The 18560-nt window shown below is 43.0% G+C and overlaps 1 protein-coding gene across 2 annotated transcripts in view; it reads right to left on the bottom strand.

Moving 5' to 3' along the window:
- Positions 1–17026, bottom strand: part of HDAC11 (histone deacetylase 11) — a 274240-nt gene extending 257214 nt beyond the window's left edge. For both annotated transcript variants that reach the window (XM_086939011.1, XM_086939010.1), the window contains exon 1: positions 16955–17026. In XM_086939011.1, the coding sequence (XP_086795137.1) occupies positions 16955–16956 (2 nt within the window). In that variant the 5' untranslated portion in view covers positions 16957–17026. The remainder of the gene's footprint in view (positions 1–16954) is intronic.
- Positions 17027–18560: the final 1534 nt, after the last annotated feature.

Raw genomic sequence — 18560 nt, 5'->3', positions numbered from 1 at the left:
AGAACAGCTGCCTGGGGCGTCCCCAATAGAAGACTACCTATTGGTGGACCCTTTGCCTCAAAAGAGTATTTCTCTGATTTGCAAGAAACTGATAAAAAACTTCCAATACCCATTGGTGAGGCTAAAGCGACATGGGGAAATGACCTAGGGGAGTTAGAAGATGATGAATGGGTGGAGGCAATACAAAGCCCGAGAGAAGTTCCCATTAGATCCCGCTTCCGTCTGGTACAGCTCCGCGTTCTGCACAGGTCTTACCATTCCAAACTATCCTATGCAACATGGGAAGGGCGGAGACATCACAGTGTCTGCGTGGGTGTAACCAGGAAGGCACCTTTTTCATGTTCTCTGGAATGTCCAAAGATTCAAGAGTATTGGGCACAGGTTGTAGGGGTAATGACACAGGTAACGATGCAAACAGTCTCATTAGACGCTAAGAAGCTCCACCTGAATATTAGTGTTGTAGAACCATGGCTTAAATTTCAAAATATTTGGCTATCATTGGTGGCAATAGTGACCAAGAGAAATATAGCAAGGGCATGAGATAGAGCAGCCCGCCCCCCCCCGACCAGGGATGAGCGGGAATCGGAAATGGATTGGTGCCAGGGAGCAGAGCATGTAGTGTATCAAAGTAGTGGGTGTCTCGGGAAGTGGGAGAAGGTGTGGAAGCATTGGCGAGCATATAGGGGTTTCTGACAATAGGGGATCCGGGGAACCATAGGAGATGGGAAGATAGCTAAGAGACCTACTAATTCTTGCCAACTTTGTGCCCCCACCCCCACATCAAGGTGGGCTTAGATACTTAACTGACAAAGCGGCCATAAAAGCTCAAGCAATGAGAAATATCTCCAAATGTAAGCAATTGGATATCTATAACAGATGATATCGTTTGAATACCAAGTGTCACTCAATATGCCACGTATGTTGTATAATGCAAAAGTTAATAAAATGAGTTTAAAAAGACATTTCTTGTACCCATCCTGCTCCCACTCACTCCATCTGCTTGGGCCCATCACTGAAATGCACTCCCTGTGGATCTCAGGAACATGTCATCCTAAAGAGCATTGAAGTCTACTCTAAAGGTGTACTTCCTGTCTCTGGAGTCTTCAAGGTCCGTGTAAACCAGAGCTGACTCACCTTTGCCACTGATGCTTACCTACATAGCTACATATCTTCACATATGTAAATCACCTGTATGCATTACATATCTCAGGATGCCATTTTATTTATTTTGCTCTTTATTGGATCTCGTCCATTACAATTCCTCCACAACCTAGGACTTTTATGCATGTCCTTATTAAAATTGTGTATCGCATTTCTAATTCAGATGTATAGCAATTACTTTTTGCAAAAACGTGTGCTCTGCCTGTAAAGCAAATAAACAGGAGTGGCAAATACAACAACACAAATAAGTAAAACCAGCAGGAGCATCCCTTTCATTCAACCGAGTATTTGAACATAAAAGGCATCTTCTCAAAATTTGCAAGAATCTTTCCAAATATATATGGGCTACTTTGAATCTATAGGAGTCTCTCTGAACGTACATGAATCTCTGAGACTCATGCAGCTATCTCTCTAAATGTGCAGAGGCCTCTGAAACTGAAGGGGTTGCCCCAAACCTGTAGAAGTTTTTTGCGGTACCCAGAAGAGCTTCAAAACAAGAAGAAGTATCTGCAGTCTGCACAAGCCTCATATCAGTTTCTCTGAACCTTCAGCGGTTTGGAATCTCCCTGTAGCCGAAGGAAAACCTAAACTTGCCGGAACTCGGTGAAACTGTAGGAGTCTATTACCAAATGCAGGAGCCTTTCTGAACCTGCAGGCCTATTTAAATGTGCACACATTTATTTGGAAATGCACAGTATCTGAACTGGCACTATTGCTGCTGAAGGCGAAATGTAAAGCACTAAAATGCACAGAGCTGCACAGTGGTCAAGCGGCCCATATCATGTCTGACAACTACTCCTATTTTTGGTTCTTATCAGTAAATGCACATCTTATTTTGGGTGTCAGAAGTGTAACCAGGCACGTGGATGGCTAACATTTGAAATTGGAGAAGGAGAGCCATCTTCAGAGCCTCGGCAATATTATAATTTGGCTACTCACATCACATCCCACTTTTGGAAATGTGAAAAATTTGAAGTCAAATTTAGAAACGATGGTTATTTAAGCACATTCAGCCAGTGGGCCGGTAATATACTTCTACGCATAGCAAACCATTTCACCCTTTACAGGAGAATTACGTTTCTTCCTAAATTAGTTTAAGTGAATTAAAGACAAATGTGACGTTTTAATACACATTTGGCTAAAATACCTGGCCTGGTAAAATTCTAGATTGTAAAATGTGGATTTCTGGGGTTCTAGTTTCTGGAAAAATTAGCATATACTGGATACAAATACATATTTGTTGAAATTGATCTAAGAGTAATGTGAACAAAATGCAACATTAACCAAAGGTTGCCCTCCCTCAAAGAATTTATAGAAAACTGGAGGTAAATCGATCATTTTAAGCACAGTCCTTAGCTATTGTTCGGCGTTTACTACAATAGCCACCACACAATACCTTTATGCTAAAAGCTCGTTTGGATGTTGGCAAAGGGCGCAACAATCTTGCTCCCGAGGGCAAAAATGAGAACTATTACATGTATTTCCTCAGACTCTACAAAATATTGAATATTGAGTTTGCTCCCCATTGTAGCCCCGATTCCCAGCTCCCATCATCTGAAATACCACCCACCTTTGCAAATATATTGACTGTAGAAATATTCAGGCAACAGAAAAACTGAGAAGAAACTGTACGTAGCCGCGGTGGCTGCCATAGCCCTGAGTTGTTAGCCAAACAAAATAGCCATGAACCCATGAACAGGAAGCTCAGTAGTAGTATAAGGAAGTTCTCGTGGAAAGAAGGTAAATGCATGGATCTGACTTTCAACAGCAGTGGTAAAGTAAAACTAATTAGAAAATGGTTTAGAACAAATTGAGTGATATCCTAATTTGAGGAAACACATTGAAAGACGGAGCTCTGTTGGGTTGCAGCAGGCAGGAAAATTAGCAAAATAGATAGAGTTGGAAAACCTCATCAAAATCTCACATGATTTTTAGCAGTAAAGTGCTGACTCTTCCAATGCGGTAATCCAGGGCAGCAAGTGCCTGCACTCAGTATGTCCCATTTGAAGCACCAGCCCTACTTCTAATATACCCATCTACTTCACACCCTCTCTAATCCATGATTAAAGACCTACAAATAAGTAACTTAAATGCTTCTTCTCCCAAAGTCTATCTCCTCCCTTCCAAATCTGACCTCAACTACGCCACACAGGTAGGCGCATTTATAAGTGAGACTGAATGAAAGGTTTGGTTGGATAAACAATGGCGAGGGGCAATCTCCTGCTCCTAATGGGACTCTCTCGGGCTCACCTAGTATCTTTTCTAGCTCTAATATGTTGCGATTCCTCACACAGTCACCCCTCTCACCAACTTATAGCTCTTTACATCTTCAATACACTTCTGCTCTCTCCTTTTCCCAAATACCTTGTCTGTACCTCTACTACCTCCCTCCCAGTCAGTTCACAAAGCCAACGACCAAACATGCACCATCACTCTCTGAGACATCTGTCTTGAAGACTACTTAATTCGCAACACACCTTCCTCCTTCTTTTTAACTTTTCTCCTTCTTTTCTCTCTCTCTTGGTTCCTCGTTTCCACCTTTTCTGCCTCCTTATTATGCCCAGTGATTTGGGGTGCCATGGTAGCATAAAGCACTGTACAGTTATCAACACAACAGTTTAGTGCAATCAGTATCAACAACTACAATTACTTTGAACTACAATTATTAGAAAACATTTTCATTCATATGTAAATACCACTGGGTTTCAATCAAGTCCTCTCTCTCTCTCAGTGGATCTCTCAGTTTAGGTAAGTATCTCTGTCTAGGTCTCTTTCCCTATAAATCTTGCTCTGTCTCTCTCTCTTTCTATGAGTGTACCTCACTCTCAGCCCTTCCTCCCCACTCATGAACATACAAGACCCTGCTGTGCCCCTCATTCTACAACCACATTTATCTTCAGTTACAATTATCGGTCTGTCCTCTAAGCCTTCCCGTTCTCGCTTCAGGCTTTCCCCTCTCAAGCTTCACCACACAGCTTTTTGTCACCCTTCTTCTGTCAGCTTTTCCTCTCACCTTATTCATTTCACACCCCTATCAATCTCCCAGCACACCACACTGTCTACCTTTAGAAATATAGTCTTGACAACCCCCATTCCTCCTCAAACAAGAACAAGAACACAGGAGCCTGGAAACCTAGGCCGTTTCCAATCCTTTTCTTTAATGATTCCTGGGATGTGGGAAATCTTTCAGTGGATTGCAAGTGTTTTTGCATGCATCCCAGTTTTTACAAACCTGGAATGTTGGCCAACAAGGTGGAGGGGGTGCCAGCTTCCAGATTGTTGAAGTGCCCTCTTCCAAGAGTGGAAAGGTGAGCGTACCTTCAAGGGATTTTATTAATATTAGTTAGAGCTTCAAGCTCATAATAGTGATTCGTGACCAGAAACAATTTAGGTCAAAAGTGCAAAGATGCAACGAATACTTATTCACTATAGAACAGTCACAATGAGTGATCAGTGGAGAAAGAACAGAGGTAACGGGTGTATATGAGAAATTTGTATTTAATACTCTAAAAATTGATTAAAAACAGGGTACAAAATCAATGTCAACAATGTTGCAAGAAGTACATGATAAACAATCAATTGAACACTTCTTTGAAACAATTGTCTACGCTTTCCTTCCTTATTACAATTGGTCTACAAATCCAAGTAAGGAAAAGCGTGAGTCGACGTTTCGGTCTCCTATATATTCATTGTTAAGACCATCTTAAGGACAAAGGACAATTTCTGAAGACCCTAAAAGTGATGTAGAGTTATTATTAAAAAACATTCTATATGATGTCCAATACATGAAACGTATCACTAAACATATAACACCCAGACTCTGTTTTAACTTAAACAGATATTTATATCAACATCCATTTTGGCAAATATTTACTGTAAAGTTCATTTTAAGAAATAAATCACATTTCAAAATTCCTATGATTAAGAGAATTCATAATCTATATCGTATTACATATTCTTGTTAACTGAGCACATGATTTGACCAGTTGTTAATGTCTACTTAATCTCAACCAGGGAACACTGAATAGCCCATAGCTTTTATGTCCATCAATTCTAGATGGGGCACTTTTTGTGATAGCAATAGACATTTAATTTTGCATATATATATATATATATATATATATATATATATATATACCTTAATTGTTGAATCACAGCTAACCTGACTATTATCGGTAGATGTCTTCGCTGCTTACTCAAATTGTAACAATAGCTGTAATATATGCATATGGAAATTCTCAAAACATAATTCATTGTACGAAGAGAATACGTTGATATTGCAACAGTATTATTCTGTATTGCCATAGATATAAATTTCTAATTACATCTTTGAACCCCTTTTAAAGAATGAATTATGTTTTGAGAATTTCCATATGCATATATTACAGATATTGGTACCATTTGAGTAAGCAGGGAAGACATCTACCGATAATAGTCAGGTTACCTGTGATTCAACAATTAAGGTATATATATATATGCAAAATTAAATGTCTATTGCTATCACAAAAAGTGCCCCATCTAGAATTGATGGACATAAAAGCTATGGGCTATTCAGTGTCCCCTGGTTGAGATTAAGTAGACATTAACAACTGGTCAAATCATGTGCTCAGTTAACAAGAATATGTCATACGATATAGATTATGAATTCTCTTAATCATAGGTATTTTGAAATGTGATTTATTTCTTAAAATGAACTTTACAGTAAATATTTGCCAAAATGGATGTTGATGTAAATATCTGTTTAAGTTAAAACAGAGTCTGGGTGTTATATGTTTTATATGTTTAGTGACAAATTTCATGTATTGGACATCATATAGAATGTTTTTTTAATAATAACTCTATATCACTTTTAGGGTCTTCAGAAATTGTCCTTTGTCCTGAAGATGATCTCAACAATGAATATATAGGAGACCGAAACGTCGACTCACGCTTTTCCTTTTCTGGATTTGTAGACCAATTGTAATAAGGAAGGAAAGCGTAGACAATTGTTTCAAAGAAGTGTTCAATTGATTATCATGTACTTCTTGCAACATTGTTGACATTGATTTTGTACCCTGTTTTTAATCAATTTTTAGAGTATTAAATACAAATTTCTCATATACACCCGTTACCTCTGTTCTTTCTCCTCTGATCACTCATTGTGACTGTTCTATAGTGAATAAGTAATTGTTGTTGCATCTTTGCACTTTTGACCTAAATTGTTTCTGGTCACGAATCACTATTATGAGCTTGAAGCTCTAACTAATATTAATAAAATCCCTTGAAGGTACGCTCACCTTTCCATATTGTTTGCCCGAACCCTCAAGGGTATATTGGGTTGCTTGCTCTTTTTGCTCTCTTCCAAGAGTGGCCTCCATGCAGCATGTATCCAGGCTGAGGAACCGAACAGTGGAGCAGCTATCACTATCATAATACTGCTTCACAGGAGTAAAACACTGAACGGTTAAAACTGGCAGCTAAAGTGGTTAAGGACCAACGTTTTATTGTGGCAGATCAAATGCTCTCTATCATTTTCGGTGCAAATTTTCCTATGTACACATAACTAATGTCAGTGTGGGAAAATGACAATGTATTTCTTGAAATAAAATGTGCAGCTCCTCAGATGTCTGAATGTCTTGGTATGCTAATATTTGTGTGACAAGATTTAGAGCACCAGATAAACAAGCATTTGAAATGCAATAGGTCTCGCATTAGGAAAGTTTGAGCTATTGGTCTTGTAAAAGACAATATTTTTTATTTATGTGTTGGTTTTGAAAATAGTTAAATTAATAGCTTTGTCATTTACAATGCCAATAGTTATAACTTTCGCAAATGTGACACCTATAGCATTTGTAATGCAACATGTTTTGTATTTACGTGACTTAGCTGTATTGATATTACAAATTACAATGGCTTCTAATTTTTTTAAATAATTAATACTTAAATAAAAGGGATTTTAATTTATAATGGCAATAGCTTAAACTTTTGTAAATAACTTTCGTGAAGATTATGTTCAGTGTATTTTATTGTGACAAAATCCAAGAACAGAAGTGAAATATTAACATCTTTTTGTGACATTTGTAATAAAGTTTGAAACATTGAGAGACCATATTTGAACCAGTTGTTGTTGAATGGTTGCGCAGAGTGATGCTGGAGTGGTGCTGAGTGGTGCTGTGGTGGTGCTGTGGTGGTGCTGAGTGGTGCTGTGGTGATGATGAGTGGTGCTGTGGTGATGATGAGTGATACTGGGATGGTGCTGAGTGATGCTGGGGTGGTGCTGAGTGGTGCTGGGGTGGTGCTGAGTGATGCTGTGGTGGCGCTGAGTGATGCTGTGGTGGTGCTGAGTGATGCTGTGGTGGTGCTGAGTGGTGCTGTGGTGGTGCTGAGTGATAATGTGGTGGTGCTGAGTGATGCTGTGGTGGTGCTGAGTGATGCTGTGGTGACGCTGAGTGGTGCTGGTGTGGCAATGAGTGATGTTTAGGTGTTATTTATTTATTTTGGTGTTGCGCTGAGTGATGCTGGTTTTGGGCTGATTGCTGCTGAGCTGTTTATGAGTGGTGCTGTGGTGGTGTACAGTGATGCTGGTGTGTCCCTTATTGATGCTGGTGTGGTGCTGAGTGGTGCTGCTGAGTGGTGTTGTGGTGTTGCTGAGTGGTGCTGTTGTTGTGTTGACTTATGCAGGGCTGGTGCAGAGTAATGTAGTGGTTTTGTTGAGTGTTGCTGTGTTGGTGCACAGTTTTGTTTTTGTGGTGCTGAGTGGTGCTGTGTATTTGTTTTGGTGGTGCTGACTGGTGTTTTGGTGGTGCTGAGGGGTGCTGTGGTGTTCCTGAGTGGTGCTGTGGTGGTGCTGAGTGGTGCTGTGGTGGTGCTGAGTGGTGCTGTGGTGGTGCTGTGGTGGTGCTGAGTGATGCTGTGGTGGCGCTGAGTGATGCTGTGGTGGCGCTGAGTGGTGCTGTGGTGGTGCTGAGTGGTGCTGTGGTGGTGGTCGAGACCTAAAAACAGCATGCGGGAGGCATATACGTGGTGCTTTATAGACTCTTAACATAACACCATTGCACTCCACTGACAGACAAGAGACACAACATACATCGCCATCATGTTGGAATGGGAAAATATAGGAGCAAACCTGGGGTCGGTTTTGTGGTGGTGACCGGTGCGCCCGAGAGACTGAGGGAAGAACAAAAAAAACGAAAAAAAGAAAAACCATGCAAAGAAGACCCAACCTAGGTGGAAAATAATCTCCAAACAAAAGGGCTGTCAAATCAGAAACACAGTTAAGAACAGGCTGAAAATCACCTGAGAAGCCCTGACCTCAGGGACATACTGATTTTGCCTGCCTGCCATGTAAAACTGTTTGCAGATGTGCTTATTGCAGTTGGTGACTACAAATGGTTTGTTTGTTTTGGGTTTTTTCATTTTTTTTCTAAAACGAAATATAAGCCCAGGCACGTTCACCTCCTGAAGTCATGTGGTGCCTTTAAACTGCCGAATGAAGGCATAATCCACTGGAGTTTTAGTAAAGTATAACAAACTCAAATGCCTTATAAAACGAAAGGTATAGTCTATTTTTTGTAAAGGTAGACTCTAACTGCACATTCAAAAACACATCTTTAATTAGGTCTTATTGTAAATGGCATCAATACAATTTTCAATTCGAGATGAAAAGACAGCCAGCAATTCCTGTAGCTGAAAAATAGTCCCGTGAACGAGTACAGATTTACACCTGCAGGAAAAATGCCCGATTTATTCAAAGCCATATCACGGTTCGAGGGCTGAAAATGGCCATTCAGTCTTCCGCACCTAACTTGGCAGTGGGACAGGCAGTGACACTTCAGTTCTGCTATGAGCCCAACCTCCAAGGACAATGGGGCAAAAACAACAACGAAACACATGTAATGACTACACAGCATAACATTTGATGATAATACCATTTCTGTTTTTCTGCAATCAGGAAGGGCATGTAATATTTTTAAAAAATAACAACCCTTACTGAAAACAACAAACACTCAAACATTCGTGGTAGATGTGGGCGAGTCAACAAACAGGGAGAGCCACAAGGCTCTATGAACCCAGGCATGAAACGAGAGAGCCCCAAAAAATTGTTGCCATGTAAATAATACAACCATCATGTTCAAATATGAAAAAGCTTCTTCAAAATAAAAATGTGTATGTTCAACGTGTGGAAAGCGTTTCATCTTAGTACATACAGCTGGTGGGAGAAGAGATCAAATATATTGGGGCAAAGACTGGGGAAAGCACCAGACATGTGAAATGTAATTATCGGCCGATTGCCGGTGTAATAAAAAGTTCACAGACCTGGTACCGGTACTTTTCAAAAGTAAGCAGGTACTGTGGTATAGGGTCCTTGCACCTCTATTTTTCCATTTCAAACACTATCTCACGCGATTGTGGCTCTTGCTTTAGCGTACCAGCACTCTTGCTTTATATCTTCAGTTCTTATACCAGAAAAGTGTTCTACAAAGCCTCACATCATATTAATTTCAACAGACGTTTCATGAAAACAATACTATGGCGAAATTTGAAAAATTGGGGCTGACAAGAGACAGGTTCCACAATAAGTTATACGGCCCACGTAAAGCACCCAATCCAGTCCTCCGGGTCAGATGTAACTGATGCCCTACCAGCAGGGCATTCAGAGTGATCTGAAGCTGTAACTGGTGCCCTACCTGCAGGGCATTCAGAGTGACAATGAAGGGACTGCTGCATATCTGCAGGGGATTCAGGGTCAATATGAAGATGTAGCTGCTGCTCTGCCTGCAGGGGATTCAGAGTGATCGTGAAGCTTTAACTGATGACTACCTTCAGGGGATTCAGAGTGATCGTGAAGCTATAACTGATGTCTACCTTCAGAGGATTCAGAGTGATCGTGAAGCTGTAACTGATGCCTACCTTCAGGGGATTCAGAGTGATCGTGAAGCTGTAACTGATGCCTACCTTCAGGGGAATCTGAGTGATCATAAAAATTTACCTGATGCTTACCTGCAGAGGATTTTGAATGATCGTGAACTGTGGAAGCTGAGCTCAAACGAACCCCTTATGTTGATGGCGCATGGACAGCAGCAGATTGCACGTTTGGACGGTACCATTGTGTCTGGCTCAGCCTGATCTGAGCCTTGGCCAAATGTTAATGCTGCGAGCGTAGCACGGCCGATGAAGGTAAACTTTAGGAATTTAGCCACAAAACTCCTTCCACATATGGGCAAAGCTGGGCGTCTGTAAAACTGTTCCTTTAGGACTGTCTGTCCAATGAACGTCTAATTCCCATCACATGAGAAGTGTATAAAATAAAGTGATTTAAATCTCTAATAAATGCGAGTGTCCAACTCCGACAATGTGCATTGCAAATTTTCTGCAACCTAATTCAAAGATCTGGAATTAGCACAAAGTGTGAAAACAGAGGAGTGCAATGATTTCGATTTTTTACAGTATTATATAGGTTGAACTCGACCCGAAGGAATTGGAACGTTTTACGTGCATTACACAACGACACAATCACTTTTTTATTATCATTATTAGTTTTTTTTGTAGGCACAGGGAGATTAAGTGATTTGCCCCAACACACAGGAATGTTGAGCCGACGCAGAAACTCATACCCGACTCCCTAGTTCGAAAGTTGGCAGCTCTGCCCGTTAAGCCACATCCTTTACCCTAATGCTGGCAGATGAGGCCAAGAGCAGCCTGTGCACAGAGCTGTCTTCGTTTCTGATCTCTGACCCCCGAAGGCAGCCCTGCTTTGTAAGATGGAGCACCGATCAGCTCCTGTTTCCAGCACCCCTCAGCGGAAGTGAACCTGCGATCATGACAGGGCTTGTTTGTGGGGGATGGGTGTCTGGTGGAAAAAAATAAGCAAACTAGAGGAACGCGACCCACTCTCTGGTGGGGGCAGCGGATACTTATCGATGGGAAACCGGTAAGCAGACACCGTGACCCGGCCTGTCACTAATGCTCTGGGGTTGATGCTGCCTGCCTGTCCTGAGTGCTCCAGTCATGGCGAGTCAAGGTGACACAGAGTAAACACTTTTGGGACATCTGCAGTCAAGAAAGCAAGATTGCAGAAACACTGACGTAGTTTTGTGATGTGCGGAGAGCATGAAAACAAGCCAGCAAAACAATTGAACCGGTACAGAAACTCCAACCAGAACAGATATGCTTTTCATCCTCGTCAGCTGTGGGCATTTCTTGATGTCACATTAACTGAAGACCCTTATCAAAATCCACTAGTGTTCTACACTTTCACGGTCAGTTAGATTCGTCCAGTAAAGAATGAAATGTGAGGTAATAGGGCTACCACGCATTTCTATCATTAATACAGCCCCTGATTAGACTGGGGAAAGCACCAGACATGTGAAATGTAATCATCAGCTCTTGGCATTGCTGTGGGGAGGGGGCACTTGGTGAATTGTATGAAGCAGGGGGCAGGAGCGGATCCCCTTGAAGCACGGCCTCGCAGGCGTGAAAGTGAAACAGCTTGAGGCCAAGCTCACGCTGGGGGATGCATGTGGGAGCGAGGCTGATGAAGTGTGAACAAGCGACAGGCGGCTCGGACAAAAGCTTGTGCACGAGAGCGCATGCACTTGTGAAAATCCGCTTTGAAATCCGCTTTGGGAGAGCTTAGATTAACTCTTGGTTTCACTGCTATAGACTCGTCCTATTCATTCCTGTGGAATGGAATAGGCCGAGACCTAAAAAGGAGCTCTCAAGGTGACCCTTGGCAGGCAAGAAACCTATCCAGTTAAATTTTCTTGACTGAATTTAAATATCTGTAATCTGTTTTACATTATAAATGTTGAACTAGAGATCACAAAATGCAAAGAAGAAACATCAGTGGGTAAGCTACTCACTCAACCCAAACATGAAACAACTTAAGCAGAATCTATCTCTGCTTATTTATGTTTTATTTATTTAAAAATTTGTAATGTGCACAGCTACCCCGAAGGGTTTCTCGGCACAGGACAGACGTAGATAAGGTGTCCCAGGATAAAGATTTAAAATAGCCAGGTCTTAAAGATTTGGCGAAGATAAGTAATGAATTGCAATTTTTATGTACATCAGGCAGAGAATTCCACAATTTTGGACCAAGGTAGACAAAAGAGCTGACCTTCTTACAGGTTAGACGAAACCTTGGTGTAGTAAACAAAGCTTCATTTGAGGATCTCAGGGATCAAGTAGGCTGATAAGGAACTACTAGTTCCTGAATGTAAAGTGGCGCTGTTAGACGGACCGGGAGGGTCGGCCGAGGATAAGGGAGAGGTCTCCGGGGAGAGCCGTCTCCAGCGATCGTACAGACAAGTAACTTCCCCCCCACAGACGTACACCACACAAGGATAAGGTTCAACGATACTTTATAAGCAATTCTTCAAGTACGGTGTAATGATACAAGGAGGTCTGGACTCAGGGGTCCCCTCGGTTCTGGTCTCTGGATTGGGAAAAGGGTAGCGGGACAGTCTTGTTACCAATTGCATAGATGAAATAGCTCTCAATCCTCGAGCTCGGCGTTCTAGATGATCGGGCCGCGGCGGAGCCAGCAGGTCCCGAGATGGTGGAAGGTAGCGACGGTCCGCGGCGGAGCCAGCAGGTCCCGATGAAGGTGGTAGTTGCAAAACGGTCCGCGGCCACGCCAGCAGGTCCCGACGACGATGAAGGTTCAAGGAGGTTGCGGCAGCGCCAGCAGGCAGGACGATAATTCACAAGGCAGGGCTACGGCAGCGCCAGTAGTCCGTCAAGGATGAGTTCTTCTCTGTGTCTCTCGACTCCAGGATACAACTGCCTTCCTGATCTGGAGCTGCCCCAGTTATAGGTCTAGCGCCCTTTGATGTCCGGACCCTCGCACTTGGAGGTCGGGAGGTCCGGGATGAGGGAGTCCAGACACCCAGCAGGGGGGTGGAGCCAGCGCCCGGGGAGGTTGGGGGCGATCGGCACCTGGCGGGGGAGAGCCATCGACACCTCTCTCTCCCATTGACCTGCCAAGTAGTCCGCTCACCTCCTGGGTGGATGGTGGTGCCGGGATGTCGGAGGCCTGGCCAGGCCCAGGGTTAGGGTCGATCGTAGGCCACGCGGCCTCGTGGTGCTGTGTCCAAGATGGCGCCCAAGTCGGGCGAGTGGGCCGGTAGGGGATCAGGCCCAGGAGGTCGAGATGTTCGAAGGCAGGGGTCCCAGAGGGGACGGAAAACGGGGGACGGTGGCGTGTAACACTTGAGGGGCCGGGCTCGGGCCCGGTCGGGCGGAGGGGGAGCGAGCCCTTCATGTGGCCTGTCCAACAGGCGCTAAGCCATGTTTGGCCTTGATCATATAACACAGTGCTTTAAACTCAATATTATTTAGAAACCTTGACCCAGTGCAGTTCCTTAAACAAATGGGAGACTGAAGCATACTTGGGTAAGCAAAGAAGCAGCCTATCAGCAGCATTTTGAACAATCTGCAAACGGTGGACAGAAGTCATATCCGCACCCAGGTACATCACATTGCCATAATTTAATCGGGATATGACTAAAGCCTTAATTTACATTCCTTTGATACGCTAGGGGAATTAACCAAATAATCTTTTTCAGACATTTAAGGACTGCAAAACAGGTGGAGGTTACTTTAGTCACCTATGGTTTCATAGAAAGCTTTTCGTCAGCAATAAATCCCAGATTTTTCACCTGAGTAGACGAGGTAGGCCCAGAACCATGACCTCAGTCTTATCACCCTCAAGTTTGAGTTTGTTTTTATTCATCCATGAGGAAAGTTTCCTCAAGCCCAAGATCAGCAAAGACAGGTCATGCTTCTGTCCCGACGATAAAGAAAAGATAATCTGTGTATCATCTGCATATAAAAAAGGGTAAGCCCGCAACTCTATATTAATTTCACCAATGGGTGGACATAGATGTTAAATAGCAAGGGGCTCAACATAGAACCCTGTGGAACACCTGAAGTCAAGGCTTATGGCTTAGATCTCACATTAATCAAAAAGACCTGAAATGTAAAGTCTTTTCGGAATGGAACAAGCCCCCTCAAGGCTAAACTCTTAAGGCCAAATGATTCCAGTCTGTCAGCCAGGATAGAGTGGGACACTGTGTTGAATGCCATGCTCACATCCAACAGAATGAGCACTGCAGTACCTCCCGCATCCAGATGTTGTCTTAGATGTTCTGTCATGACAAGAAGGGTGGACTCAGTGCTGTTCCTGGCCATTCAGGACCGATTACGAAGAATGGTGAAAATGATCGACCTCAACAAATGCAGTGAACTGGGTGTTGAAATGCTTTTCCAAGGCTTTGGAAAAGACTAGTAACAGGGAGAGAGGTCGAAAATTCAACAAACACGAATGGTCCAAAGTAGCTTTTCTTAAAAGAGGAGGAACCAAAGCGTGCTTCCACCTCTGAGGCATGAACCTTTCTCTCAATGATGAATTAAGGAGCTCCAAAATCATAGTTAAGACGGATGTATCCAATAAACTGAGCTTAACTGGAGGAAAAGGATCCATCGGAGAGCCTCATTTGAGAGATTATAAGGCAGCCAGGAACGATGCAAGATCTAAAAGAGACCATTCACTTAGTTTGACAGCACCCTCAGCCTTAGCTGCTGGATGGTTAGCCTCCACTAAAAGCACATTAGAGGTATTTTTATTTAAGGTGGAATCTATATTCACAGAATCTTTAGCCAATTGTAAGCAAACATTTTCAACTTTTCGAGTGAAAAAAAGCGCAAGCTTATCACATTGGTTTGTGAAAGAAGGGCCGTAGGCAAGATGTTACTAGCATCCAATAATTTTTTCACCACCTTAGAAAGTGTCTTCTGACAAAGCTGGGCATTGGTAATTTTTTCTGTGTAGTACGTAGCGTGGGCAAATTACAGAGAGCATGATAGTCTTTTAATAACTTCCTATATTCAGACTTCGATTCTTCCTCACACAACTTCCCCCAGCGTCTTTCTAACGCTTTGCAGTGTATAAATTAAATACAGATTTTTTTTTAATGGGCAAATCCAAATGTATGTGCTGGCCTTTATCTAGTACTGAGCCAATATATTTGGGTGTGAGTGTTGTGCGAATATAGCAATAGGACCGATACAGAAGCCAGATCAGTGAAAGCAAAAGAACAACATGGGAATTACCAATATTTACAGTGAGCAATACCTGCCAAAAATTCATAAGTAAATCTTAAATCCTTGGAAGTTATATTGTTTATACAGTGTATTCACTGAGGTTCACGCTGCATTTTCAAGATACACACATGAAGCTAACATCTTAACTGTCAGGAAAGGAGCACAAAGACTTGGCTACAAACATGCACAATGTCTGTTATTAAGGTTACCAGATCACTTACTTGCAACATTTTCAACTCCAGTCTTTCGACTAACTACAGTAATTAGAAAAGCTGTCCAAATGCGTCAATGTATTTACCTATTTCTGCAATTTTATGTTGCGCAGACATGGACTGAAGGCATTAGCACGCTTTACAACAAGCAGAATATAAGGGTTACAGTGGGTTACATGACTAGCAATTAAACACAAATAATTACTTCTGTGATGTGTGCAGGAGTAACCACAAGTTACAGCTACTGTAAATAGGCAGAGAATACACATTTATGGCGTTCCTTTAGATGGTGGGGTCAAATAACAAAGGCAGGTCAGACCGCTGTGGAGCAAGTACATAAGTCTGATCGAGAGTGAATTAACCAAGATGTCTGTCAAAAAGGAGGAGTTTAAGGTCCTTTTTGAATGTTACTAGGCAGGTGGTTAGACGGCAAAGAGTTCACGATTCTAGTAGCACATCCAGAGAAAGACTGGTTCATGTATTATTCTCCCACTGAAGGTGGGGGTTCCAGTAGCAGGGATTGGGCATGTCTGCATTAGATCTGGAAATTTTCAGTCTCTCGTTCACATAGGAGGGTGAGGAGGAGAGATGCGCTCTGTAGGTAATGCAAGCAATTTCGAATTGGGCCCGCGCTTCAATGAGGAGCTGGTGGAAGGTTAGCAGGGCCGGAAATATGGTCAAATCGCTTGAGACCAAAAACTAAGTGTGCCGAAGAATGTAGAGTTGCTCTCATTGGGCCTAGGTGACCTTTGGGTATGCTGGAGAGAAGGGCATTTCCATAGTCTAGTCTAGAGAGAACGAGTGACTGCACCACTATTTTGAGGTCTTGTTCAGGAATCAATTGTCCAATACCCCAAAGCTGCCTAAATTGGAGTAGTGCGCTGTTGGCCATGGTTGCGATGTGGCTGTGAAGATCGTGATTTTATATCAAGGGTGATGGATGCCAAGTGATCTGGCACTCTGGACAATGGCGGGGCAACCAATTGAGGTGAATGAAAATTACTGCACTGGGTTATTAAATATAAGCTCAGAGCTGAGCACGGTGTCCCCGGTGGCATGGAATCGTTTTATAAATGTGTAGGTGAAGTATTGCACCATCAAACAATCATTGTTCTTTATACAGTAGCAGGTTGCCGTCCGGGGCATTGTGGTTTCTTTCCACTTAGCAAATACAAGCAAAACAATTCTAGTATAAACTTTGTTGTGTGAAAAATTGCAACGACATATAGCCACCAGACATCCATGACACAGCACTTGACGTTCCTGTCGATCAGACCACACATGCACATTTAAAGCTGCAGTCGGCTGTGCATGTGATACACAGTGCGCTGCAGCTATCAGCGCTCAGCCTTGACACACTCCTGAGCAGCAATCGTTACGAGCTCTTCGCCTTGACCTAAGCTTGGGTCAGAACGGGCACTGACCAATCCTCTAACAAACATGATCACTCGCCCTCGGACTGCAGTCTGTTTACATCCACAAGGTGGGATACTTACATCCTCTGCTTCCGCAGTCCTACGCTGCGCCGCTTCCAGCATCACAACACGACGGCGTACGTCACTAAGAGGCGCGGCCTGCGTGGGGACATAGGCCAGCAGCCTGTCAGAGCCAGGGGGTGGCACCGCGGCGGCTCGTGCTGGAGCTCTCGGTGACGGCACGTACGGAAGGAGCGGCCCTTGGCTGTCCCCTGCGGAGGTCCTCGCAGCTCCCAGTCCGTTCGAACGAGGGATCGGGCGCTTAGCTACGTGTTGGAAAGGGAAATATTTAACACGTGGAGATGTAAATATTGTTTTTCACTGGTGAGGGCCAAGATGAGGCGGATTCGGTGCCCACGAGAGGATGTGTTGTATGCGTAGTATTTTTTTGCACGTTCTATTAATCTATTGTCGATTGACCTCTAAGGCTCTAACCTTGGGTTCAGAGTCTTCAGGGGAAACTAAGCGCTATAGAAATACAATTCAAAATCGAATTAATTTGTAAGGTGTTTTTAAGCAAGACCTTGGTGTAATGTGCTGGGAAGATCTGAATCAGCATAACAAAAACTCGAAGTTACTGAGCCGACCGCGTCATAAAGCACATAACCTGGGCAAAGGTCAATGCGGTTGTGAAACAGTTATGTCGGTTAGTTCATTTATAGAGATCGTTGAGAGAACACTACAGCGGGTCTGAAGTTAAAATCGTGGGAAAGTACCCCAGTCGGTTATGTGTCCACTGCGAACATGCATGGCTCAGACACATGCTCAAATTCTTGTACATTTTAACTCTCCTTCCAATTCTTTTCTGTTCTACCTTATGATGAAATGTCATGACAATGTAATGTTGTATTGCGCAATGTAACAGTGGGCAACAGCGCAAAAGCTTGCACCATGTCCACATAGTCCACAAACTGTAATGTAAGATAAAGGTGGGTGGGGGGAATCTTCGTCTGGTGCCTTGAGCTGACACCTTTTGTGATTCTGCCTAGGAAACTAACCTCCTTTTAGCTATAACATGAACTAAGTGAGGAAGATGGACCGGAGTCTGAGATATATTCTGTTAAAGAGGACATGAACCATGGGGAGGGGATGTAGCCTAACGGTTAAGGCGGTCAACTTCAAATCTGGGGAACCGAGTTTAAGTCTTGGCAACAACGCTCATCATCTTGTGATTCTGGGAAAATCACGTAATCTCCCCGTGCCTAACAAAAATGAATGTGTCCTCATGTAACAAAACTGGTGCTCATGTACAGCGCTCTGATACCTGATTTCAGGTCAAGTTCGTGATAAATAAAACTTCGAGAGAAAAAAACCCAGCAGTACAGAACAAAACGTTCCTGCATCTCTAGAGGCCACACTACTGATAAAGTACAAGTTATCCTAAATTAATCTGTCTTATTCAGACCTAGCTCAACAGCCCTGTAAACATGAATAATAGTGAGGAACGGGTGCAGAAAGAGGACATAAGTAAAATCCTGAAGTGTGATGGTCAGCAAAAATGGTATGCAGATATAATTAATCAGACATTTATAGAACGCAACAAACCACCTATGAGAGTCTCAAGGCACTGGAGCAATTGGTTGCTGCGTGGAGGTTTGATCATTCAAACAATCAGTTTTAAGATCTC

Source organism: Lissotriton vulgaris, chromosome 9 (assembly GCF_964263255.1).
Source record: "Lissotriton vulgaris chromosome 9, aLisVul1.2, whole genome shotgun sequence".
NCBI lineage: Eukaryota > Metazoa > Chordata > Amphibia > Caudata > Salamandridae > Lissotriton > Lissotriton vulgaris.
Note: the sequence above shows the minus strand (reverse complement) of the source record. Positions and strands in the feature narration are given on the sequence as shown.